Source organism: Pithys albifrons, chromosome 4, assembly GCF_047495875.1.
Source record: "Pithys albifrons albifrons isolate INPA30051 chromosome 4, PitAlb_v1, whole genome shotgun sequence".
NCBI classification, from domain to species: domain Eukaryota; kingdom Metazoa; phylum Chordata; class Aves; order Passeriformes; family Thamnophilidae; genus Pithys; species Pithys albifrons.
This window is the reverse complement of record NC_092461.1, coordinates 57,908,030-57,935,271: the sequence shown is the minus strand read 5'-3', so window position 1 is coordinate 57,935,271 and position 27,242 is coordinate 57,908,030. Positions and strand designations below refer to the sequence as shown.

Sequence of the window (27,242 nt, the reverse complement as noted above, 5' to 3'; positions counted from 1 at the left end):
ATCTTGATCTCTGAGTTTTCTTGCTCTTCCTTTTCTAATCCCCTGCACCTCTGAGTGTGGGGGCAGAAGAAGCAGTGAAGTGCTCAATGGTTGCCTGGTGGGCAGGTATCTGAAGGGGATGCCAAGAGGATGGAGCCAGGCTCTTCTCGGCGGTGCCCAGCAATAGGGCAAGAGACCATGGGCAGAAACTGACGCACAGGAAGTTCCACCTGAACATGAGGCAGAATTTCTTTACTGTGCAAGTGACCACACACTGGAACAGACTGCCCAAAGAGGCTGTGGAGTTTCCCTCACTGAAGATATTCAAGGACCGTTTCGACAAATGCGCTCTAAGACAACCCTGTTTGGGCAAGGAGGCTGTTTAAGATGATTCAGTGTGGTCCTTCCAACCTGCCCCGTTCTGTGTAACTCGCTGCGGCCACCGGGCGGGGCCACCGGGCGGGGTCACCCCACGGCACCTGCCCCTCCGCTCCCGCACCTACCCGGCCGGACGCGCTCGCTCTCCCGCGCCGTTACCGCGCGCGCCGCCTCGCGCCGTGCCTCGCCTCGCGCCTCCGCCCGCGGCGAGCCCCGCCCCGCCCCGCCCCGCCGGCACGTGCCGGTAACGGTACCGCCGCTGTCGCCCCGGAGAGGCCTTGGTGGCCGCTCCGGCCCCGCGGGACCCGCGTTGTGCCCCTGCCCTGCCCTGCCCCGCCGCCCTCCTTCCGGCGGCGGAGCGGGCGCGCTGCGGCCCCTCGGCGCGGGGGAAGGGGGGGACGGAAATGAGGGAAGGAGGAGCAGAGACTTGTGGGGGTCGCCCCCTGCCCCCCACCCCTCGGCGGGGCGGGGCGGGGCGCGGCGGGGCGGGGCGGGGCGCGCGTGACGCGGCCCGGCAGTGGCGCGCGCCCGCCCCCCGCCGGCCCCCCCCCCCCTCCCCTCCCGCCCGCCCCCAGCTCGCGCCCCCCCCCCCCTCTCCCCTCCCCTCCCCTGCGGCGGCGGCGGCGGCCGCGGTGCATTGTGGGCGCAGCCCGTTGTTCATTTGCCACCCGACCCGATCCGGGGCCTGCGGGACGGAAGCGCCGCCGCCGCCGCGCGATCGAGCGGGATCCGTTGTGGGCAGCCCCGCGCCCGCCGCCATCCAGGCCGGACCCGGGGCAGTGGCGAGCGAGCGGCCGCGCTTCGCTTCTCTCGGCCGCCGCCCCCGCGCGGCAGTCGAGCGCCTCTTTCCCCCGCCCCGTACCCGCGGCGGACGGAGCGCTCGGCCGGGCGGGGGGCGCGGGGCGCGCCCGCCATGTTCGCGGAGATAAACCGGCGGACGCTCGCGTTCCGCGGCGGCGGCCTCGTCACCCCCGCGGCGGCCGGCTCGGCGGCGGGGGCCGAGGCCTGGGAGCGGCAAGACCCCGAAGCGCTGAACGGGCGCGGGGCGGACGAGGAGGCGGAGCTGGAGGGGCTGGAGGCCGAGGAGCTGGAGGCCGCCGCCGCCGCCGAGGACAAGGAGCTGCTGCTGCCCCAGGACGCGGCGTCGCCCCCCGCCGCCGCCGGGCCCATGTTCGCCGAGAGGAACCGCCGGACTCTGGCCTTCCGCGGCGGCGGGGGGCTCCTGGCCGCCCACCCCGCCGCTAACAATGGCTGTGAGGCCGCGGCCTGGCCGCGGAAGCATTTCAATGGGCGGGGGGCGGACGAGGAGATGGAGCTGGAGGGCGCGGAGGGGCTGGAGCCGGAGGGGCTGCTGGAGGGCAAGGAGCTGGTCCAGGACGGGGGCTCGCTGAGTGACAGCAGCGACGACGAGGAGGACGGCGAAGGGGGCAGCCTGGGCGACGGCAGCGGCGCCGAGGGCGGCAGCTGCAGCAGCAGCCGGCGGTCGGGGGGCGACGGCGGGGACGAGGCGGAGGGCAGCGGCGAAGGGGAGAGCGTCCGGCACTTCCCACTGGCCAGGCCCAAGTCTCTGCTGCAGAAGCTGCACATCTCCTTCCAGGGCTCCTGGCTCAAGGAGTTCCCGTGGCTCTACTACTGCCAGGAGACCGGCCTCATGTCCTGCGCCTGGTGCACTGCGGCCGCCGCCGCCGCCGCGCCCCCCGAGGTGATCATGTCCGGCGCGCCCCTGCCCGGGGGGCACGACGAGCTCTGCAAGGGCACCCGCAACTACAAGCGCACCTTGCTGCTGCGGCACCACCTCTCCGCCGAGCATCGCCTCAACGAGCCCGGCAGCGCCGAGCAGGTACGGCACGGGATGGGGATGGGCAGGGGGGTGGAGGGGGCGGGCCTTGCCTTCCCTTTAGTTTAGGTGGGGGCTTCGTATGCCCACGCGTGTGAACTTTTTTTACGTCCTGCCTGTGGTGGTTGGTGCCCGGCGGGCTTGGGCACACCGCGATGCTCTGGCCCGCCGTTTCCGGAGCGGGAGACGAGGCCCTTGTCTGTGGGATTTGCGGTGACTGTCCCGCTGGATGCGGGCAGGCACGTGGCAGGCGGGCACACGAACGCAGCCCGAGCTGTGCCTGTGCGTGGCCGTAGCCGGTTCCCGTTATCCGTCCGGTTGCTGGCGTGTGCCGCTTCCATTCGTTCATCTGTTTATCTCGTGAAGATAAACCGGCGATGTGGGGAAAAAAAAGATGCGCAGGAATCCCAGTGTCACAGCACTGATTTAAATACGCTCGTTACAACTTCCTTCTGCGGTACGGGCGGAGGGAGGGCAGTGTCCGGCCGGCGACCGCCTGTGAAACTGGGACTCGCCAGCGTGAAATTGGAACTGCCCCGCCGCGCTCAGCGGTGCGGCCCCGGTGCGCTAATCGGATAACTCTCTGTACGCAAGTTCTTCGCGTTTAAATCTTTTTTTTTTCCTGATTGCGATGCTTTGGATTGAGTTGCTGAGCAAGAAGTGTGCAATCGCTTGGTGTGCGCTTGAGATAAACATGCGGTTTCCTGAAAGCCGTGTTACTATGCCGGCGCTACGCTAACGCTTGAGGAGTAGTGAAACTCGTCACGTTCCACGCTGAACTTAAAATCAGTGTTTCTTGAATGCTCTCAGGAATGAGTTAGGGCTTGCTCTAGAACAGATGTGGTTGAAGAGCCCCTAAAGAATACTCGTTTCGAGTCCCCAGTCTTCTGCAGTCTTTTCTCCTAGGATGAAAGTTCGCTCGATCGCCTCGCTGGCGTTAAACCTGCCCGCGGGCATGAGCTGGTGTGCGTTAGGTTAGGCCAGCCCTTGAATTGTTAGGCTGTTAGCTGGAATTAATTCCCCATCGCTCCGTTTTCCCCCAGTTAGAACTGACTTTTAATTAGAACACCCAGCTTGGTTGTGTAGCTTTGTCTAGAGTCCGAAATGTAACGCGGATGTAAACTTTGATGGAGTTTATTGCTTGAGCGCTTTAAGGAGCCCAGGGTACCTTGGACAAGAGCTGCTGCTCAAATGTTTGGTCAGGGTATCAGGATGGCTGATAAAATGTTAGGTGAACATAGGTTTTCTTAGAGCTAGTTAGGAAAGGTATTCAAGTTTTATGTGAAACTACTTCAGGACTGCAAGAGGAACCTTATGGTGCACAAATGCAGATTATCCAAAATACGCTTTTTGGATTTACAAATGCAACATTCACCTTCAAGATGATTAATACTAACCTTTCAGTGAGTGTATTTCTAAGGCAGCTTCTGTTACAGTCGTTTCATGGCAGTAGGTCATGTTATTAGTTTCCTCCAATCTGGGCTTGCTATTCATTCTACAGTGTTTTAAAAAAACATGCTTTCATAATTAGTAACAAGTTATTGAAACTTTCATTCTTATTCTCTTTTATCCCTTTATATCTGTGAAATTGTTCATTTTGCATAACATCAGTGCAGAATATTCCTTACTATCTTGTTGCCTAGTTCCTAACTTTGAGTTGTCAGTGATTACCCTGTAGTGGTATGTTCTGTCATTGTATAGCCTTTTATGTTAGTAGATGCTGCTGATTTCTACTTTTGGAAGTTTCTCACTCTTTTTAAGCTGCATTTAAATAAAACCTATTCCAAGCATGTTTTTGTACTTAATTTACTAGTTTGCTCTTTTTGCCCTCCTGTCCCCAGTCTGCTGTAAAACTGTTAAATACCAGGAGGGCAGATGGGCAGACAGAATATTGGCTTGTTATCACAGCCTAAAAGTTAATGAAAATATGTATTTGAAGATGGCAAGTGTTTATTTGAAAACCTTTCATTGTCATGGGAATCTTTGGAAAAACAAGCCTCTGCTTTCATACAGCTGATAGTTTAAGAAAAACTATTTGTAGTAACTGTAATAATAAATAAAACGGTAGGATAGATGAGTCAGTGGTTCTTTTTCACTGTATTAAAGATAAGGTTTGGACCAAGGTAGCTGTACAGAGATTTGTTTTCAAGTGGAAAACAGTGCTCTGTGCATCCCTCTGCAGTTACATTTCAGTTAAAAACTTCTTATGAGGGAAGAAATTCTGTTTTTTCAAGGGTCACTGTACTTTTCTTTGTGGTGCACTTTCAGGTTACACTTCCTTTATCGAAAATCTGATTAAGAACCTGTTTTCTTTCCACTTCAATGTTTAATTTCCTTATCCTTTCATACTTTTTATGGCACTTTAATTTCTTTTGATACGTATGTTTAAATTAATACCAACACAATAACCCCATTTTTCCCTTAATACCATGATACCAGATCCTTGGAACAAAAGTAGGTAATTTGTACCCTGACCATATTTCCAACATACACAATGAGGCAGCAAAGCCATTTAGATTTAATGAAACTTGGGAGAGATCTTTGAGCCTTTGTGTTAGAGACAGCACACATGTATTCTGAACTTGACAAGCCTCCACTGCAGGGCATGTTTAGCAACTGCCAATAAACACATGGCCCGGTGCCACCGTGCAAGTGCGGGAAGGAAACTCTGGGTGCTAAGACAGTAAAGCAGTGGAAATTTCTATAGGTCTGTTGGATATTACACTCGTGAAGAAATGAGTGATGATTTCAGTTTATTTTTGGGATACATTTAATTTGGAATGCCAAAATACATCACAAGTGGTTGCAGCTGCTGTAATTGAAGGGTATTGAGCTGTCAGCCGATACTTCAAGACCAAATTCTTGACTTTTTTCTATTCTTGTTTTTAAAATAATCTGTCTCCATATTAAAACTTAAGGAAATCTACCCTCAGCTTGAATTACCTTTGTGGTTTTTAATAAATGAACTGTTGTGTTGCCAAAATTTTAAGGAATGGATGATTCCTGGGAAATCGCTACAAAATATTTTACTTCTTAGATGAATTTAGATCCATAAGATGCAGAGTTATCAGTTGCTGGGGGTTCCTTCCGTCAAACCAGCTTCTTAAAACATTTTCTCTCTGGGGATAATTTGAAGCTAAGATTTGGAAATACTGCCAGAAAAGCTTTCTCCAGCCTTACAGGCATGTTGGTTTAAAGCAGTTCTCCAAAATGAGGAAGGCCTTTGATGTGTTATTTTTTCCATGTGAACTCTAATTGTTTGCTTTATGCGAGCAGTGATGAGTGGAAGTCGTGCTTCAGATGTAAGAGTCACATTACAGTGTTCTAAGTTAACTTCTTGACTTATTCTTGGCAGAGCAAAAAAGTTGAGGAGGAAGTCAGAGTAAGGACTACTATTAATTTTCATGTAGCATTTTTGCCTCATCTCAAACTACTCAATTTGATGATAATGGAACAGTTTTAAATTGCCGAGGGTTCTGTGAGTGCTGCTGTGGCGTGTACAGTGGCAGCAGGACATTGTGTGTGCACTGATGGGACTGTATTTTGAGATCACTTAGCTCTGTAGCTGCATGTTGTTAAGAAACTACTTATAGTTTACCTTGTTAGAAGATCCATTTGTCAGGAGAAGAATTAATGTGAGGGCATAGGAAACTGCTATGGAGTAAGAAGTGGTGGTGGGGAAGGGATTACAAACATGTGGCATAACTACTTTTTGTGTACATTCACCTGACAAGGAATCTGTGGTTAGATTGGTTTGTTTTGTTTTTTGTTTTCTTCCTGCCCTCACTGTTCTTGCTCCCAGGGACAGAGTATGCTGATGGAACAGGAGGAGAAGGAAAAGTGAGCTTCTTATAGCAGTTTTTCATCATCTGTTTCTGCTCTTGTTAGCTTTTAGGCAACTTCAATCAGTGGGTTATACATGTAAAATAGTAATACATCTTTGGGTGTATTCAGGAGGTCTTACCTATTTGAAATGAAGCACAATATTAGTTTCCTTGAGTGTCTCTGTTCTGTTAAACTGTTTCTTATTCTCACACATGGAAGTTTTTGACTTAGAATGCTCTAGATTACATAAATTGAAATAAAACTGTACTGATTCTTATGTCTTACTAGTTTTTTTTAAAAAGGTAACGTGATTTGGCATTGAGATAACAGGTGATGGGAATATGTGGTCTGTATTCCGAAAATATAATTAACATCTAAGCAAATTCCATTAGTCTGTGGTTCTCATCAGGAAAACAGAACAGATGATGTGCTGTGCAACAGAAGTTTGCAAATATACTTTTTTCCTGTAAGTATTTTCTGCATCTTGCCTCCCGTAGAACTGTATTGTATTTTTTCTGTACAAATGTTTAAAACTCTCAAAGTGATACAATTTTTTTTCATTTTTCTCATAGCAAATGTCAGCTCTGCTTGTCACACTTGGTGTATGTAGACTTGATAACTGTTCAGGTGTCAAGACTGTTTCATTTGAGTTGTGGCATTAGGGTTAGCTGCTTCCATACCAGCAGTTAAACAGTTGTTTCTAATATTGCAGTTAGTTTTAAAAATGTTTATATACCAATTTCTGTAAAGCTGTAATACTGATCTCTTCCTCCAATACACACCCCTATAGCTTGGACATCAGTTACATCATATGTGTTTCTTCCACTCAGCATTCTTGTCTGCTCATAATGAAGATTGTGCTCTTGTGTTTCTGCATCACATTTATGATCTGCAGCTCTTCTTTACCATGTTGGTTTACTCTTTTCTCAGGAAACAATATTCCCCCACATTGTAAAAATAAATTTATTTTTTTCCCAGCATAATTGGGTATGTATACTTGCTCACCTAAAGTGTACTCTATCTCCATTCTCTAATCAGACATTTGTCTGAAGTAAAGAACTGCTGCAGACTGTTGGTTTTTTAAAAGAAATGCTGTAGCGTAGTGTTTAACATGTTCTCATAGAATTAAATTGGCAGCTATCATGGCATCTACCTGACACTTATTGTGTGAGTTGCAAGTCACTGATGATTGATGAGAGTGACAACACTTTAGGGTACCATAATTTTCATCTTAATCTGATCCACCATCAGTTTAATTGGTGTTTTGAAACTATGCAGTTCTCCTTTGCTGGATTGGCAGGAATCTAGTCCAGATCTGAAATGTGCTGAGAAGTGAGTGACAGACTTAGCAGTCACACATTTGGGGGGGCATCTTGCTCTGTTTCCGAGCTCTGATCTGAAAGAATGCTTGGGGTTTGTCAGAGTACACTGGAAAAAATAAGCTAAGGTTGGACAAAGATCCATTGCTTATTTTCATACAGAATCGTAATTGCTTTTAATTCTGTCTCTTCACTGAACTGTTTGTGTGAAAAGGGTAGAGATTCAAAGCTGCTGAATGTGACAGCAAACTGAAATTACTTCTCAGGAGATGCTGAAATGGCACAGTTTGTTTTGGTTGTACTGGGCACCACTGGCTGCTTATGGATGTAAACGCTATTTTAGATGTAGTTAGTCTCAGTTTTTGTTCCAGTGATCCACACTGGGATTATAACTTCAGGTGAGTACTGAATTAATTCACCCATTCCTGTTTGGTGGTAAATTACCTTTTTTAAATATATATAGCTGCGTTTTGCCATAGGCCCAAATTAAGGGTAGTGCTTTCCTGCAGCATCTATTTTAGCCCCCGGTATAGATTATGGGCTCATGACAGTGTTTACATTACCTTTAATGCTGAGGCTGTTGAGCTTTAACAATACCTCTGGCGCCCAAATCAGTGAAATGTTTGAGAAAATGAGGAGAAAAATGAGCTTGCAAAATCTGATCTTTCATCCTTAACCATATGAAGCCATCCAGTTTTGAACTTTCCTTATTTGCCAGGGAAGGAGAGAGAATTTGGGAGATCTAGTATCAAACAGACTCTCATTGTTGCTGCTCTTGATGGCAGCATATGTCAACCTGTATTGTATGGTCTCAAATATGCCAGACTGTGGTGTTTTCTGCTTTCTCCTAGCTGCTGCTTTGTAGCAGCTCTGCATCATCATCTTCTAAGTGCTCTAAAATCCAGTTCAGTTCTCTTGATACTTACCAGCCTCTCGGTGTCTAAACTAATTTTTAATAACAACTTATTTCTTGGGTTTGGATTGTCTGATAATACCAGCTTTTAGCAAAATTTTAAAGATGTATTTGAGATCACATCTTAGGAAGGTTGTATCTGTGTAATGAGTGAGTACCAGTTAAAGCTGTTGCCACTGGAAAGTTTCAGTGAGCCTTGATTCAAGGTCTTAGTTAAGTAATTTGATGGAAGCTTAAGCGTTTTTTGGTCACCTGCAGTATCTGTATGCTTGTCATGTGATTCTGTTTTTCTGTTTAATCCTAAACCTGCCACAGTTAGAAAGTAAAGAATGAATGTTTAATTTGTAGAATTGTATAAAAATACATCTGCTATTATATCTACTTCAGCAATATGTTTTTCTTTAAAACATACAAGACTGATTGGGAGATACAGCTTTGTGTATTCTCTCAGCATGAGAAAATGTTGAATCAGTTATCACGATTCTGCTTACTTGTTTAAGTGGGGATTTTTAGAGAAGAGCAAGAGGAAGAATTCTCTAGTTAAGTCTTTGGAAAGAGACACTTCTGAATCTTTTATATATGTGGGTTAAGAATAGCAAGTCCTTCACACTGAACTAAATCTTTCCTTACTTTTGTCTGGAATTTCACTTCCTTTGCCCTCAGGCCAAATCAACTAGTTCTGTTTATTTCAAATTTGTGGGTGGAAGGTGTAGAACGGGATCGTGATTGTTATTCAGAAATGCTTTGTTGAGTACATATTCCTGTCTGCCTTTGTGACCAAGAACATAAATAACAAAAAATTGTTTAATTGAAATTATCTTCTTAAGGTTATTTTCATATCCTTATTTTAGAGTTGGAGAACTAAGAATATTCACTAAGTTCCAATTATGTTTGGGTTTTTCGTTACAGGAGACAGAGTTACCATCAGAACTGAATAATGAAGGATACTGTGATTTTAACAGCAGGCCAAACGAGAACTCGTACTGCTATCAGCTCCTGCAAGAGCTCAATGAGCAGAGGAAGAAAGGAATTCTTTGTGATGTTAATATTGTGGTGAGTGGGAGGGTCTTCAGAGCTCACAAGAACATCCTGGTTGCAGGCAGCCGCTTCTTTAAGACTCTGTATTGCTTTACAAACAAAGAGAGCCGGAACCAAACCACTGTTACCTATTTAGACGTTGTTGCTGTTCAAGGTTTTTCTGTCATCTTGGACTTCTTATATTCTGGTAACCTCGTGCTTACGAGCCAAAACGCCATTGAAGTGATGTCGGTGGCCAGCTACCTTCAGATGACGGAGGTTGTCCAGTCCTGCCGCAACTTCATTAAAGATGCCTTAAACATAAGTATAAAATCAGAAGCTCCGGAGACCGTTGTAGTGGATTACAACAGAAGATCTGTGAGTAGGGATGGTTTGTCTCCAAGGGATCAGAAAGTTGCCAGCTTCTGGGCAACACGAAACCTTACCAACTTGGCAAGTAGCATAAAAACTGAGAGTGATCCCTACCCCATTGATGAGGGCCAAATGGAAAGCTACCAAATGAACGACTGCAGTTGGGTCCAGGACAGCTCACCTGAAATGGCTGAAAACGAATCTCAAGGTGAGGGAAAAGTTTTCGTGTGGAATGACATGGGAGCACAGGGACAATCAGTTCAAGAGCCTGGAAAAGGAAGAAGGAAAAACCAAACTGCAAAGAGATTTATTTATAATATTCCACCTAATACTGAAGAGAACTCAGAAGATTGCTCAGTGTTGCAGCCATCGGTCCCATATCCAGAAGAAGATCTGTCATTTATTAAAGAAGAAGCAGGTAAATATTGCTTAATGTCAGTCCTGTTTTTTGAAAACTAGAGTATTGAATGAAGTACCTGACAACGTAGCTTTTATAAAGCTGTGCTGGATAGGATTAGTGAAGTCCAGGATACCAGTCATGTTACTGAATCACAAATCTGATTCTCTGCCTTGGGGCACGACAGGGATCCTCTGCTAGAGAGAGGAATGGCAGTGCAGTGCCATGCAGGATGGAATGTGCTGTTTGCATTTGGTGCTTGAACTGGGGATCCTTATCAGCTGGTACAAACAAAATTCCTACGTTTACATTTAGTCTGTGGAGACTATTAGGCACCAAACCAAGGAGTGATAACTGTTGGCTAATGAATTGCTGGTTGCACTGAGAGCAAGGGCCTTTATCATTGTCTTCCCTGCACTAGCAAAAGATTTTTCTGGCAATCCCCTTCACCTAAGTGTTACCTAGAAAGGGAAGTTAACATTTTTCTGATTATTTTTATTGGATATCTGGGGAGCTACAAGATTAAGTAATCCTACTGTAGAAACACTTAAAGCAGGTTTGTGAAACATTGGGCAGAGATGCCACAATGACACAAATTAGAGGGAAATATATTTTCGTTGAACTATTCCTTAAAGAAATCTGGAAAGTGACTGAGTTAACAGGATTTTTTTTTCTTAAGAAGCTATGGTTAATGTAAATGGTAGAATAAGATGAAATATCTGTTTGTTAAACAAATTCAGTCACAAAGAATTTTAAGCAGCAGTGTAATTGCGTTTTGGGCCAGTGTAAATAAGTTCAGGTTTTTATTTTTTAAATTATTATTATGCTGTATGAATAGTTGAGGTATGTATTTGAAGTACTGTCATTTACCTGCATTGCTTTTTGACAAATTAGCAGTTTTGAAAATTTACTGCAATTTAGGGGTCTAATTAAAGGTGGATTTGAAACACAGATGGAATTAAGTTATTAGATGTGTCTGTTTTTAAAGCAGTTTAAAATACATGCCTGCTTCAACCATCAAATGGCTGTCGATGTCCTGTCCCCCCAGGGGCCCTGCCCTGCCCTGCCCCTGCCTGCGGGGCTGGGGCCACGCTGAGCACGTGGTGGCCCCGCTATGCTGAGCGGTGCCAGCCCCGTAAGCACCGCGGTGACATGTGACAGTCCCGGCCCGTGCTGCTGAGCCCTGTGGGTGTGTGTGCCTCCAGCCTAAGATACCTCCTCCCCGTAGTTAGTAAGTCGTGTGGCACGACAGAGCAGCGCCGAAGAAGCAGCTGAGCAGAGGAGCTGACATTGTTCTGCAAACGCTTCAGGGGCTTTGCCTATCTCAGGCCTTTATCTTAACTCAGCTCTCAGTAGATCTGCTTTAGTTTTGCTTGGGAGTGTGTGCACTTGTAAAGTGAATTTCCTGATCTTCTCTTACTGTCTAACCTTTATTAAACTGTACAGGGGTTTTGTAGATGAAATCACAGTAGAAGGTGTGTTTCAAAACCATGCCAGTTGCTGACAGGCCTCGGGTCTACAGCACTGGGTTAGATCTATCCTTAAGTAAAACACCTGTAAGACTTGGATAGTGTTGATGCCGAGTCCTCAACACCTACACGACTCTGCCAGTGCTGGGGCCACACTGCTTGCTGTAGCTGCGTGAAGGGCAGCAGAGGGTCTGGAGGAGGAGCTGAAGACCTGTGTATTAACTGAACAAACATCCAATTGCTGACACAATTTAGGATGTGATTTCTGTGGGGTAGATACTCGACCTCTTTTAGCAACGGAAGTACAGAGAATATGTCTAAGTGATGTCATGGGCATCAGAAAGAAACACCAGTTTGCATTCTGCAGAATTTGTATGTGTTCTGTGGAGCTTTCTTGAAAAAAAAAAGGAGGACATGGGCAGTGCAATAATGATTAAACAAGTTTAGTCCCAGTTCTTTTTTCTCTTCTTTTTTTTTTCTCTTTCACAGAAGCACCAAAGTTTCCAGTAACTTGTTATGCTAAACAATTAAAGTGCAAAATACATTCATGTAGCACCTTGATGGAAAGAACTGTATTGGAGACTAGAGACTACTGATCACGTGCTGTGGTGTCTGTCCCAAACTGTTCAAAGTTCTGTGACTGCAGGGGGAAGTTTATTTTTTTGAGCTGTAAAATACTGTCAACTAATGATCACTTGGTTTTTTCAGAGCACAGCATATGTGTTCCCAAATACATAATTATCTTTTCTGTCAGTGTTAGAACTCTTTGAGAAGCCTTATCATCCAGTATTTCTGTAATAATACCTCTTACAAAGTTCTTATGTGCATGCAAATTGTTTGATACAAAAAGTGATTGAAATAGGGCTTAGTGTAGCTTACTTTCACCCATACTCTGTGCTTTAGCCTTTGGTGCTCTTTCTCCTTTACTGCTGCCTCTTTCTCTTTGCTTTGCAAGCAGGTTCCATTTTTAAACACTTCTTTCATCTGCTCGCTCTATGCCCAAGAAAAGTTGGAAGAGTGAGGAGTTGGAAGAATGTCAAGAATGAGTTGTAGAGTAACCTGCAGGTTACACAATAACTTTTTAGTTTTGGGTTAAATTTCTTGTGGAGAAGAAAAACTACCAAAATAGTAGACATTGGGAGGTAAAAATGCATAAGAAAATGTATCTATTCCAGATGACAGACAGAGCTGTGAGAAATAGAATAAGGAATAGTAAATTCTTAGGATGAGAGCTAAAAAGTGCATTGTCTCTTTGGATGCTAAAAGGGAAAGAAGGAGCTTCAGTTATTATGCTTTGCCATGTTCTGTTGGAGATAACCCAACACCAGCTGTGGTTGTGAGCTCTCAGGTCCAAAGGGAGCCCCTGTGTCCTTGGTTATGGTTTTGGTTGATCTGCTGCTTTTGTGAGGGGAAAGAAATACTGTAGATATGGTGGAAAGGAAGCCTTTTTGAGAAGACTCTTCTTGCTACAAAAACTTATCCCAAAAGCCACTTCCTTGATTTCTGGGCTCCCCATTTGGGTACAGCTGGGTAAGTGTTAAATAATAAACAAGTAAAAGCTTTTTGAATCATCTGCTGTCCCTTTTGTACTAGTAAAGCAAACATGTTAAACTGCTCCTTACCAAACATGAGTTTTCCTACAGGTATCCTTAAGGATATGTCAGCTGCTTCTTTCTTTCTGCCTGTGTTGCCAGTGAGTTTATATTTAATGCCTTTTCTATAAAAGTAGCACTTTGGTGAACTTCAAAAAAGCTCCATAAAGTTGAGATGAATTTGAAATTGCATGGACAGTCTTATATTTACTTACTTTTGTGTAAGCTTTCAAGACTTCTTCAGTTCCAGCTGTATTAATTCAAGTAGCTGTTTGACTAAAACATTGAATGTTACCACCTATCTCAGTATTTTCCCTTCTAGTTGATAATCAGCTAAAAAAGTCTTTACAGCACTTGTGCATCCTACAATTAACCATTTACTATGGTAAAAATAACTGGGCAGTCAGTCAGCATCTCATAGTCAGTTTCCAGTTCATAAAAGCTCAGTGACTATAATTCATTATGTTCTTAATGTCTGTTCATAGGGGGTTTTTGTCAATTTCCATCCCTTCTTGGTTATGTTTTTCATCTGGGCCTGTTTTCTTGGAGTACAAGTGTCTTATCCTCAGGTTTCAAAACACAGCTGTGAAGTGCAGCTTATGCTTTCCAGAGCTGACTGTTGATTTCTGAGGAGACTTGTATGCAATATCCTAAAAGCTTTATGAAGTTACCACTGGTTTATTTGTTACCTGGATTTTCAGGCAAGTTAATGCTGTGTCATGCATTGTGGTGCAGGCAAGGGAAAGGATTACAGGTGCAAGATGAAAATAGTGGATGCAACAGGAGGGTTCCTGAATGATTTTATATGGGTTCTTAAGGAATTTAATTCAGCTTGCTGGAGAAGCAACTACTTTTCAGAAGAATACAAATAGCTCACTAAACCTGTTCACAAAAAATGTAGTGCTGGTCACAGCCTTTGTTATGATGAGAGGGAGTGGCAAAACTCGATTAGGACCTTACAATGAGGACAGGTAACTTTGAAGACATCAGGATGGGTGGACTTACCTGGAAATGTACGTATTTCTTGTAGGGATAAACCCCACCTGACAGAGTTAGAGGAAAAAGGTAGCCAAAGAAAATGACGCACGTTTTCCTACTTTTCCATGGTCCTATGACTGTCAGCCAGATTTTCCTTAGATCTCCAGGTGATACCCTGATTGAAAGAGTTGAGTTCCTTGATGGACCTATAACCTTTTTATGTGCCCTATGTAATCTGGTATTGGAAGGCCTTGTAGGTTTTTAGAAGTCATCTAAAGGGACTCCAATATCTGAGGGTCAGTCTCTTCCCTGTTCATTAAATTTAGTTCTTCCAGGGATGATCCAAAGGACAGGCAGATGCTCACACTCACATTCTCATGGTATGGTCTATCACTGACCCTGCTAAACAATGTTCTGTGTATTACTGTTGTGAATTTGGGGGTTTTATTTCTGTTAATGATTTGGGAAAGAAGCTTTTGTGTCTACAGTCCTTTTCTACCTGAAAAGCTTTTTGATTTTTTGTCTCAGTGCAATGCATTAACTTTTAAAAAAATTACCAATCTGAAGTGCTGATTTTTTCATTTATAAAATAGTAATGATGATGGCAGCAACTCCATAAGTAAAGATCGTCCATAGGCCCACAAATAAAGGGTGTGGATGAGGAAAGTTCTTAGTATCTTGTATTTCATTGTTGTAGTGTTTGTGGGAGAGAGATCAGCAGAATAGCTTTCCCTTTCTTGGGAAGGAGTTTTTCAGGGAATGTATGGTAGGCACATTGAAAAGCAAGTGGATGATGTCTTTGGCATCAGGTGGTGTTCATCTGGCAGTGTTAATTGGTGTTGTCTGACTCCACAGTTAGGGCAATATACCATTTATTATGAATGAGAAATAGTAAAAATGGAGAGCAGTTGGGAGCCATAGATAAGTATGAGTAAGATTGCACTGGCAAAATGTCTGAGGTGTCTGAGGAATCCTTCTGGTGCAAGAGGCAGCTGAGCAGTAATGTGCTTCCAGAATAACACTTTTCAGAAGAAGCAAGATTAAAGATCTGGGAAATGCTCTGGGAACAAATGGAGTGCAAAATATTCTTTCCCTCACCTTCCTAACATGTCAGTCTTGGCAGTGCTGTTTCTTCTGTCATGTTGCTAACGTAAGCAGCAAATCCAGCTCTCTAATAGTAATCCAGATTGTATCAATAGATTACCACTGTTTTCTTTAAAATCCTTGAAAGCTGTGGTCTAATCACTTATCCTGTCTTTTTTTAATTGATCTGAATGAGCAGTCAGTGTCAGAAAACCTGGTGGAAAAAATAGTAGTATTCCCTTTTCTCATATTTTGGCAACATTTCTGGCTAATATATATAAAGAAAAGAGAACTTAAGTTTGCTACAGACACTGTATCCAATACAAATTTTTGTATCTTCTCCCTCAGGTCACTCTGTGTCCATATCCCTTTCTGTAATGAACCTGTTCAATTACTTTGATTATTTGATCATTGATCTTCTTATTAATTTCCTTAATCCTCCCTACTCAGTAATATCTCCCTTCCCCCAGATTAGCATATTTTTGGTTACAGAAAAAGAGCTACACTTGTCAAACTGAGGATGTTTTTGACTCAGTTATCTCTTTCTGGTGATGCGCTCCTACCTCTTGCCTTCAAAGCTGAAATTTGGCCTTTCTGACTTCTGATTATCCTTTTTCGTGAGAAAAAATGCAGTAGAACATAAAATTCTTCAATGAAGTTTTTGTTAGTGGCCTACACAACCACTTAATTGTATTTTAGACTGTCTTTTTTTCTTCTCAAATTGACATCTTGCAAATTTTAGTGCTGGTATTTAATCAGTTTATTCAGATTCTGGATTTTATTATTTTGGGTTTTGTTGTGGATTGCCTTTTTTAAGATCATGTTGCTGATAGCCTCTTATCTATGCAGGCTAGAAGAGTGGATAAATGTTTGAGGCTAATTAATGGTGGTATTATTATCTTAGACCTCTTAGAAATCAACTAAACTGTAGGAAGATATCCTTAGATCATAGAGAAGTTACGGTCAGATGCCTTGGTCTGCAGATACAGAACATTATTTTTTCTAATTACTACTTATTATTTGGTTGGTTTTGGTTTTCTGTTAAAGATCTGCCTTGTTACAGTGTGTATTTTCCCCCTTTTCACCCACCCCCAGCCTACTAGAACAAGTGCATACACAGTTCCTTTCAGTCTCCTACCAAGATCATCTGGGTTTAAGCAGACCAGAACAGGTTGGATGATGACTACCCACAGTTTTGCAAGCAGGTTTCAGAGGGCGGTAGCCCTCTGGGAGGAGTGAGAGATGTTAAGAGTCACTGGAGTCTGTAACACTTTATGCTTGTCTCAGCTAAAGTTGGAAACTTACCCTGCCTGTCAGCTCTGCGTCCACCTGGGGAGGCTGGCGGAGGTTCACCAGTGCACTTGTAGTTTCCAGTCTCTGTGATTCATGTCTTACCTGTATGGATCAGCAATCAGACTTTAGAGATGCCTTTTTTGTGGCTTTGTTTTGAACACATTATATATGTGCTTAATCTAGCAAGCAGGTTTTCTAGGTCAACGAATTATTCTAAGAATAAGCATTAGGTTTAATTATTATCTACTTAGTCCTGCACTGTGCAAGGACTGAAGTGTATGTGGCAACCTTTTATCTCTTGTGGTATCTGTGCTGGTGTTTTTTCACATTGTGGTAGGTCTTCTCTTCAAATTGGAGGTAGAAGGATTTGGTAGCTTCTGCCTACACTGAACACCACCTCTTAAGTCTGTTTGGCTCTGTGCTGAGTCTTATGCTAAGATCTAGAACTGTGCAGGGTTTGGGCTCCTCACTTCCCTCAAACTTCAATAACAGCTGCATGCATAAATGTCCTTAGTGAAATTCAGTTTGTGTTCTCTTAGATACAAAACTGCCAGAGTGACAGTGTTATAAATGTACTGAGCGTGATACAACTCTTACTTATGGTCAGTTTGGTGTATGTATATTCTGAAGGGAGCTGTTCAATATTGCCTTTACACAGCATACAAGTTACATCTGTGAGCAGCAAAGACTTGGTCTGCTCATGTTCAAAGTAGTTCTCCCATGAGAGGAGAGAAAAGTGATGGAAATATTTTCATCACTGACCATTCACTGTTCAGCCAGAAAAGCGTATAAAGCAAAGATCTAATATTTTCAACAGACTATAAAATTGTTTTATTTTTTACTGTGCTAGATCTTGAAGCCCGTTTTACTTGCTGGCTTTTAGCCTTAAGACCAAGTCATCTTTGCTCTTGCCTAGAACTGTACAACACTGCTTCCTCACTAATCCTTTCTTGTGTATTACAGAAGGAGGTTTTGCTGCTCACCTCAAAGGAATGTGTAGTTGGCATGTCTCTAGGGTGTCTGTGTTCTATTCCTTGAGCTGTTGTGAGATTCCATTGCTGGAGTCCATCGCTCCCCATTAGCATAAGGAGTTCTTGCCTCTTTTGGACATAACAGCTATTAGCGTCAGTAATTAAAAAATTTTCCTCACAGCTTTGTTTCTTAAAGGAGAGAGTTATTTATTCCCTTTCCTTTCCCCTTCTTTATATCAAAATAGCCAGGTGGATAAGCTAAAATCCTGGTATTTCTCTTCCTTCATCTACTGAAGCCCTGCTGTTTCAAAGCTCCGATGGAATGCCTAGTTTGTCACTTGTGATTCAGCTCTGCTTGTCATTTGCCATTGTCTAATGGATGGGATAGAATTATGTGCTTCCTACTTGTTAAATGATCTCTCTTTGAACTGTTGTCTTGTGTTACAGACAAAACCCCTGCTGCAAACAGTAACACTGCCCGAGCAGTAAACGAAACTACTGTGTATATCTAATGCTGTGAGGATTTGTAATCTGTATTTTTTCCAGTAAAATTAAGTGGTGAGTGTTTGAGTGTGCAGCCTGCTACTAGCTGCATGAAATTCTAGTTTACCCTGACAGAATTTCCTTTCCCCAAAAAATCCTTAGAATGAGCAGTGTAGGGCTAAAGAAAAAAGTCTTTGGACTAGTAAAATGTACAGTTTCAGGCTTGAAAACAAAAATGCATCTGTTTGCTACTGAGCTCTTCAAAACTTGTCACAATGGTGACACTGGGAATCCAGTCTGAGGACCCATCCAGACAAATAAATTTGCCAGTTACTGCTGCAGTTAGTTTCTTTGACATGTTTGCCTGTGAGGAAGGTAATGCATTTATGAGTTCATGTTTTCCAACAAACTCCTGTCTTGGGGACTGGAGACAAGATTGATTTGCAATCTTGCCAGAAGAGTCTTTGCCCCACAAATACGATTTTTGTCAAATTCCCAGTGCAGCTTTCCTGTGTGCTGTGTATAGTTATCTCTGCTCCCTTATGGTAATTCCATGTTCACTGATGCAATTTCACTTGTTACAGAAGTATAGAATTACCACAGAGTCACAGAATATGCTGGGTTGGAAGACACCCCAAGGATCATTGAGCCCAACTCCTGGCCCTGCACAGGACCATCCCCACCACGTGTCTGAGAGCATTGTCCAAACACTTCTTGGACTCTGTCAGGCTTGGTGCTGTGACCACTGCCCTGGGGAGCCTGTTCCAGTGCCCAGCCACCCTCTGGGTGAAGAACATCTTTCTAATATCCAGCCTAAACCCCTGACACAACTTCAGGCTGTTCCCACAGGTCCTGTCCCTGGTCACCACAGAGAAGAGATTAGTGCCTGCCCCTCCTCTTCCCCTCACAAGGAAGTTGTAACTGCAGTGAGGTCTCTCCTCAGTCTCCTCTTCTCCAGGCTGAACAGACCAGGTGCCCTCAGCTGCTCCTCATATGGCTTCCCCTCAAGGTCCTTCACTGTCCTCATGGCCCTCCTTTGGACAGTCTATAATAACTTAATATCTTACTTATATTGTGGTACCCAAAACTGCACATGGTATTCAAGGTGAGGCTGTACCAATGCAGAGCAGAGCAGGACAGTCCCCAAGCAAGGATCATTTTAAGGCACTGTTCACTTCTGAATGATTTTTTTCTTTTAAAGAGAAAAAAAGAATGTCAAGACAATGTGAACTGCATGAAAAGCTTATCCAAAGCCCGAATGTAAATACACAAACTAGTCTTTTAATCTGATATATTCCAAGTAATTATGGTCTCTTGAATTGATGTGGTTATGCAGTAATGGAGATGATTATTCAGAAAAGGATTTAGACACAGCGGTAGGATACTTTATATAAATTAAGGTATTTAAAGCACTTTGTATATACCACAGAGATATTTTAAAGCAATAAAAAAAATGATACCTCCAGTAGAAAATGTTTACTTTTGTACCAACTAGATTGCCTGTGGCAGACCAGATGAAGTCACTATGCAAAGCAGTTGTAAAGAGAATCCTGTGGAAAGCCTTTCAGCTCTGTGATGATGATAGTGAGGGAATAAATAACCTTACCATGGAAGTTTCTGTAATATGAAAAAGGCTGAATTTTTCTCTGGATAGGGAGAGGAAATGGTGCTGTTGAGAATAGTTCAAAGATCTCATTTCACTGAAATTAGGAATGCAGTTATTTCTTAGTTTCAGTATTCGGTACTACATGAAAAAATACTATAATTACTATTTTAGGTTAGAAACTTTTTTGTCACAGTTGAAAAGGATATATATTTTGCTAAGCAGCATGACTGATGAGAACCCAGGAAGCTAAAATAAGACTGTGTCTTTAATAGCTACTTCAAGTGACTTCAAGTACGGGCTGCTGCCGGGTACTTCAAATGACTTCAAGTATGGACTACTGCCGGGCACTTCAAGTGACTTCAAGTATGGACTGCTACCAGGCACTTCCAGTGACTTCAAGTATGGACTGCTGCCAGAGTCTTGGCCAAAAGAAGCTTGGGAAAATGGTAAGTATATCTGATGGAGAGAAGTTTGTCTTTTTTGCCTCTGATAGGGGTTCTTTATTTTCTTTGTCAGTGATTAATTTGTTGGAAGGTTTATAAGGTTATGTAAACACTTAATCTTCTTCCATATCATTTGCCTTTCTGGATAATGTAAGTATGAGAACTTCCTTGGAAGGAGGAAAAGGAATTCAAATGTATGGAAGAGTATGATCTATATCAGTTCTTGTATTGTGTCTGAATGTGAAGATACCTGAGGTCTTTAATGACCTGACGGCTTCCTCCCCTTTACCAAGATAAATATAGATATGTGGGCTTTGAAATGGAACACTTGGATGATGAAATTTTGGAATTAAATATAATTTTAAAGGAGATCTCAGCATATGTCTCACTGTTAAAATAAAAACTTCATTGCAGTAAAGGTTTTGAGTTCAGTGCAGCTGTAATTAAGCACCTTCTGCCAGTTCAAGCAAGCAATTATCCGTAATTATTTTTCTGTATGAAAAAATACCAAACAACACCACATCTAAAGCAATTGTTTCTAGATCCTTAAAATACATAAAGTCTTCTGTAAAAAGAAGATGTTAAGGATGGGGTAATAATAATGGTTACGTCATCTCTGTAACTTTAAGCTATTACTGGAGTGGGGTTTATGGTTTACTTTAAATATTTTGGTTTTACAGTGGAAGAAATTGGGTCATCAGAAGGTGAAATTTGCTAGCAGCCAAAGGATTAGAACCTGGGTCTTAGGAGATCTGCCTGTTCTTAAACCATTCAATTCCCATATACCTTTCAGCCCTGATGTCTGCCTGTGACAACCGTGTTGATGTATATAGGACTTATTTTTATTACATGACCTTATGTTGATATGCAGCTTGCAAGAGTGCTCCAATATACCAGTGCAAACTCTTGAATAATAGCACAATTTAACTTCCATATTATGGTGTATTTTGAAGCTCAGAGGAGGCAGCTCTAGGTACAGGCCTGTGGGCCCGTGCACATAACACACACATGCACGTAATAACTTGTGTGTTCTTCCTGCCTGCCTGAGCCAATGTTTTCTTTATGCTTCTAGATGGTTATGATTACGTTCATAAATCATCTCACCTGTACCAAGTTTTGGGCCTGTGTCCTATCCTCAAAATCATCCTTGTATTTCCTGTGTGGCCTTCTCCACATCATAACATCTGTGTTCTGTTTCACACAGTAGCAGACAGTTTGTAGCACACCTGTTTTGCGCGTATCCTTTGAGCAAACTGTATTACCTGTAGTCCAAGGATATGTAGAGAACTGCATTCCATCATTAGGAATAAGTGAGATACTCTACTTCCAGAAGGTTTTTTTCCTACTTAACTTACCATTTTTAGCTATTTTGGTATTGTGGTGCCTCTTATTGTCCTACTCCTTTTGTCAATATTCGTTCTTGCTTAGTTACACCTTTTTTTTAATTGATTTATCAGAACAGATCTTGACAGACAGTTACTGCATGTAGTTCTGAATAGCATATTGGAAGACAGGGTTGTAACTGTCTAAAAGCTGCAGAGTTAGAGGGTTTCTAATCAAGAAGAAAATGTTTTCTGGTATAGGTAACTTCTAGAAAACTGGAATACTGCTAAGTTGTAGCTGACTTACTCTGATTCATGAAATAAGACTTCTTTTTCAAAGTATCGATTCATACTTCTGCAGTAAAAATACTTACGTTACAAGTAGGTATTTTGCTGGCAGGATCATACAGGCAGAATTTGCCAGCATTTGTGATTTCGGCAGACTGGCATTCTCCTAATTTGGCTGATGAAAAGTCATGTAGGTGCTTTGTCTTGGCACCTGTTTATTTTTGTGCACCAGGCAGAACATACTGAAATATTTGTGTCTGTTTCATGATCTTTTCTCCCAATGGCTTATTATCTTGTAGGCGATTCCTCTGCTTTAATCATGAACAAGTTGAAGTGTCCACACTGTAATTATGTAGCCAAATACAGAAGAACACTAAAGAGACACTTGCTCATTCACACAGGCGTGAGATCTTTCAGTTGTGACATCTGTGGGAAGCTGTTTACACGAAGAGAGCATGTAAAAAGACATTCCTTGGTAGGTAATCTCAAGCATGTATGTGTGGTGAGTAGGTTTTTGTGTTTTCAGGTGTTTTGGTAGTTGGAAGAAACACTGTCCTCTGATTTCTCATAATGTAAATTGTTTTAATCTAAAATGGGTGAAGATAAACATCTCTTGTGATAACTATACCTCATGTATTCTTAATTGAAAATGCAGTGTCAATTAGGACAGTCACTGGGATTCTGGTGACTTCAAGATGATTTTGAAAGTGATGTGATATAAGTGCAGTATATGTAAGTATTCTGTAGATAATGAAAGGCACTTTTGACTTAGTGTTGGTGCAGTAGAATAGCACATCTTGTTCTATAATTCTGCATCGCCACTTTCTGTGAGGGCTCCCTGTTAATTCGGCAATTGCACAATATCTTGGGGTAGTTCTGAAATGTTTTTCCCAACTGGACAAAGCTGTAGTGGTGAGACACTGGAACAGGTTGCCCAGAGAAGCTGTGGATGCCCTATCCCTGGCAGCGTTCAAGGCCAGGTTAGATGGGGTTTTGAGCAACCTGGTCTAATAGAAGGTGTCTCTGCCCATGGCAGGCCCTTGGAACTGGATGATCTTTAAGGTCCTATTTAAGGAACCATTCTATGATTCTGTGATTTTGGTATCTCTCCTCTGTCCTCTGAGAATCAGTGAACCACTTTGCTCTCCTCACAGAGGTGTTCTATGAGTCTCCCCTGCCTTCCCATAGTTGTTTTTTTGTTCCTCAGTGCAGTGAGTAGAAAAAGTGAAAAGATTCCATGTTCTAATGTGGATGCAGAAAAGAGCTTTTGGTGTAAGTCTTCTGAACTTTCCTTTCTAGTTTCTGTTATAATGAAATTGACTTTGTTAGTGATGTTATTAAAAGTAAGTAATAACCTGAGTCAAATCAGGATATAATTCTAGAAGATACTTATGGGACCCGTGTAGTAATCTTGAGTATTTCTTCAACTGCTCTACAGGTAAGAAAGGTGTATGTTAATAGCTTCTGTGTAAACTTTAGAGCCAGCATCTTATGTCCTGCTGGACCCTCCCTCACCTTAGATACACATCTTTCCACCCTGTCACTGCTGCCCTCCTTCACCTGCCCTGCTACCTGGTGGAGGCCTGGGAATACCTCTGATGTTCCTGAGTCTGAGAACTGTTGTGCCTGTCGGTGACTGCAGTGAGGGAGGTGGTGATGGTTCCAGGCAGCTCTGGGCGGTGGCAGGGAAGGTTGGGGCATTGCTACCTCATTGATGGCCATACCCAGCAGCTGCTCCTTCCTTTGTGGCTTACCAGAGAGGACAGCAACAATGGGTGATAGTCAGTTTACCTGGAAGTGTCCTTTCCCTTGTTGAAGTCAGAACACTTTTTCTTTCCTTCCTTTCCCCTTTCCATTCAACAAATCTCAAACATTCTGCCTTATGTCAGTGGGGAGGCTGAGGAAAACACATTTATCAGCTATACAGATTTTACAGCAAGACTGAAGTCACTTATCTTGATCTAATTTTTTTCCCCTCATCTGGGTGGTAATTCCTGTTCTATCTAAAATGGCAACCCTTTCACTTTAAATGAGATATTTAAGCACCAGATAGAAGGAAATCTTTCAATTTATTTTTTTCCTAGATAATAGTTACAAACATGGCTGCTGAATTCAGTTACTTGTACAAGTAACATACTTGCAAATTCAAAATTATAATTTATGTTTAGTCAAGTCACCCAACAACAGCCTTTTAATTTTACACACAGGGCTTACAGGCAGGACAAAAAATTCACCTGGAAAGTTGATGTTGATTTTGTTTGTGTTGGGATGGAGATGTCATGAAAGAAGGATTTTGCTCTTTGAATTCATGCAGAATTTAATAACTCTTGCTCATTCTTAATGTTTCTAGAACTTAAAATTATAAAGGCAGTTTTCTAAATGAGATGGTATCCTGCATGCAGTGTAAGTGCTTACGCTGTTCTCACTGCCTTTGAGTCTTGCTTTGTACAGTGAGTAGTTGTGAACTTGGACACACCTGCATGTGAAACAGGCACATGTTCAGCTGCCTGCTGAGCTGTAAGGAGCGGTGGGCAATAGCTCATATATATTGAGGAATCCATAAATAGATGTCTAGTAGTCCTTCTCTTACTCTGAACAGTGTTGGGTATTTTTTTAAAAAGTTCAAAAAGGAATTTTTGAATGAGTAATTATTCTTGTTATCAGTAGTTTTCTAGTACTGTATGCAAATGTAACCTGATATGCATATTTTCAACTGTTAAAATTTCTCTTCCACAGGTGCATAAAAAGGATAAAAAGTACAAGTGTATGGTGTGTAAGAAGATTTTCATGCTAGCAGCCAGCGTTGGCATACGACACGGATCACGGCGTTACGGAGTTTGTGTAGACTGTGCAGACAAATCTCAGCCTGGAGGGCAGGAGGGAACAGACCAAGTGCAGGACACAGATTTCCCTAGGGATGAAGAATATGAAGAAAATGAAGTGGGAGAAGGTGATGAGGAGCTTGGCGATGATGCAGAAGAACAGAATGACCAGTCCCGATGGGATGAAGCTGGGGAAGTTTGTATGCCTTTAGATGACTGCAGCACCTGAAGTCATATGCTCTGTCAGATGGACACTGTCTGGATTGACTATTTGAATTTTTGGACTGAAGGCTTGCGAAATATGGTACAGGCTGGATAGTAGTTACATTGCTGTGAAAAATGTAGGGTCAAAGCCTTATAGCAAAAAAGGATTATTAATTTTTTTATTATATTTGCACAGGACTGTACAGCATACAACCATTTGGTTGAATTATACGGAGTCCTCACATCTACAGTCAGTTATCAAAAGAAAAATGTATTTTTTATTATTTATAGGCTATAGCTATTTGGGTCCTATTCTGACATAGTAGTAACTGTAATTATGTTACACATTCATGTGTCTGCTTACATGAATGAAGAATATTGCAACTTTGTATGGAAATGCAAAGACAGCATTCCCAAATCCACTTGTACTATCATCAGTGAAGCTAATTTGGGCTAGTGGCTCTTATTTACCATAAGCATGTCTTTCCCATACAAACCTTACCTCTCCCATAACCTGATAGGTGAAAGCCAATCATTTAAATATGTGTCACAGATATTGCCAAAACCATATTGAAATTTGGTTTGAAAACTTTTGGCTCTGTGCTGGCAGGTGGTATGGGTGATAAGCACTGGAGAAGTTGTTATAATGGCATTAATTTAGTGTCCGTTTTTAAAGAAGGTTGTTGTTGATTCATCAGTTTCAAAACGATAATGCAGAAGAAATGACCAATAATGAAAATAATAGACTGATCAGAGCATAGGTAATTCTTGTGCCACTTGTAGTCAAAAGAGACAGTCATGCTAAAAGGTATCTGATGTAATAACGTTTCTTCCCTCTCTGAGGCCCCCTTCTCTCAAACTTTTTGATTTCCCTGGCATATACCTCAGTCCCACAGAAAAAAAAATGGAGAAAGTGTCATATTAAGCAACTCTTTGGTCAATAATTTCTTACTTGTGCGGTTTTTGGCTAGTTCTGATGTAAATTGGACACTAGGCTGTTTTGCCCATCGTTCATCATTAAAATGAACGCAAACTTTTTTTATTCTTTTGTACTTAATGGGTTGTTGCTAGTATTTAATATAAACCAATTACATTTAATTTGCTCATTTGCTGGAATTTTTTTTTAAGAAAAACAAAAAGTCCAAAGCAAAATAATATCTTTGAGTTGTCTATATTTCAGGAGGATATGCTCCCTAATGCTCTTTGCTTCAGATTTTCTAGGAGTCATTGAAACTTGAATTTTTGTAGCCATGTTTTTTTTTTCCTAAGCTTGTAATATTGTACCAATGATTCATAGGGAGGGGAGGGCATTACACCTTCACCTTAAACTCCTCTGTGTTGTCTAGTCTGAGGCAAATGAATTCAGGCAATCATTGGGACAATATATCTGCTATTATGTCACAACGAATAAATATGCAGAGCATTTGTCATAACACGTAGCTAGGCCAGTGTGACAGTACTGTATAAAAACCAGTTGAGGGTCACCATATTTTTCAACTTTGTTTAATTTTAAAATGAGTATATTTTTTTTCCTATTTTATATCAGGTAACTAAATTATGGTAGTTGTGTGGATAACTTTGAATTATGCTTTGACGGGCAGAATTTACTGGTGCTCCATGAGGTCAAAGTTGGTATGTATTTAAAGAGACAAGCTTTACTGTTGTCTGTAGAACAGTAACATAATGTTAAGACATTGTTTTTGCTGATTGAAGCTGAAATGATAAGTTTGAACTACAGTTATACGGGAATTAAAATCCTTTTTTATTATCATCCACTTGTTTCATTGATAGTTTCCACATGTTGTAAACCTGACATGATTACGTTTTTTGGGGGGGTGGGAAGGGTGGGCTGCCTTTTTTTTTTTACACTGAAGAATGCATTTTATTCTCATTGTTCTAGACTGAAATGAGTAATGTGTAATTCTGGTGGGGTCCAAAGTAGAAATTAGTTGGGCAAAAATGATATGAATGCAAAAGTATTTTAAACGTTCAAGTAATGTTCTGCTTTGTGAATATGTAAGTATAGCATAAAGATTTTTCCATCCCATTTATCCCTTTTAAAACCATAGTTTACAATTGGTAGATCTGTCTATATATAAAAATATATATATATATGAAATTCACCTAAATCTGCTTTATTAGGATACTGTTCACTTAATGCTTAGAAACTGGACCTGGCTCTACATTCTTAATGTATTTTCCTTTTTTTTTGTTTTGTTTTGTTGTTTTTTTTCCCTCAAGGTATAAACTTAATTCTCTTGGAACTGAATCTTCTTTTACTACTTAAATCATTTATGTATATCTGGTAAATTATGACCAAATTTGTTGTTAGACTGCATACAGTAAATTGAAATATACACTTGGTACACTACAGAATTGTTGTGCTTTTGTTCTGGTTACATTTGGAAAAGCAGGCTTTAAGAGACACTTGTGTTATTATAAATATTCAGTTATTATTCACTGGCCTTAATATTCTGTTGCATTGTGACAATCATAACCTTGGTAATACTGAACTGCTTGCTTGTAGAAGTTGCCTGTGGTAGGATTGGAAGGAGAGGGACTATCTTTAGGGAATAGTAGGAAATCCTTTAATGGAGATCCACTGTTCTTGTGTTGTAGAACCAAAAGAATTTGGATGCTATCTGCAGTCT

The 27,242-nt window shown here is 42.1% G+C and overlaps 1 protein-coding gene across 1 annotated transcript; it reads left to right on the top strand.

The window, feature by feature from the left end:
• Positions 1 to 1,041: 1,041 nt before the first annotated feature.
• On the top strand, positions 1,042 to 26,957 carry ZBTB10 (zinc finger and BTB domain containing 10). Its single transcript, XM_071554293.1, has 5 exons — positions 1,042 to 2,197; positions 9,161 to 10,058; positions 19,785 to 19,958; positions 21,865 to 22,040; positions 24,302 to 26,957. Exons 1-5 carry the CDS (start codon positions 1,271 to 1,273, stop codon positions 24,614 to 24,616), a joined length of 2,490 nt encoding a protein of 829 aa, XP_071410394.1. The 5' UTR covers positions 1,042 to 1,270; the 3' UTR covers positions 24,617 to 26,957.
• Positions 26,958 to 27,242: the final 285 nt, after the last annotated feature.

Bases quoted from the DNA above. Each gene is read 5' to 3' on its own strand.
- ZBTB10 (XM_071554293.1), top strand. From the start codon at position 1,271: ATGTTCGCGGAGATAAACCGGCGGACGCTCGCGTTCCGCGGCGGCGGC. The intron at 10,059-19,784 runs GTAAATATTGCT...TGTCTTTAATAG, and splicing joins ATTTATTAAAGAAGAAGCAG to CTACTTCAAGTGACTTCAAG. The intron at 19,959-21,864 runs GTAAGTATATCT...ATTATCTTGTAG, and splicing joins AAAAGAAGCTTGGGAAAATG to GCGATTCCTCTGCTTTAATC.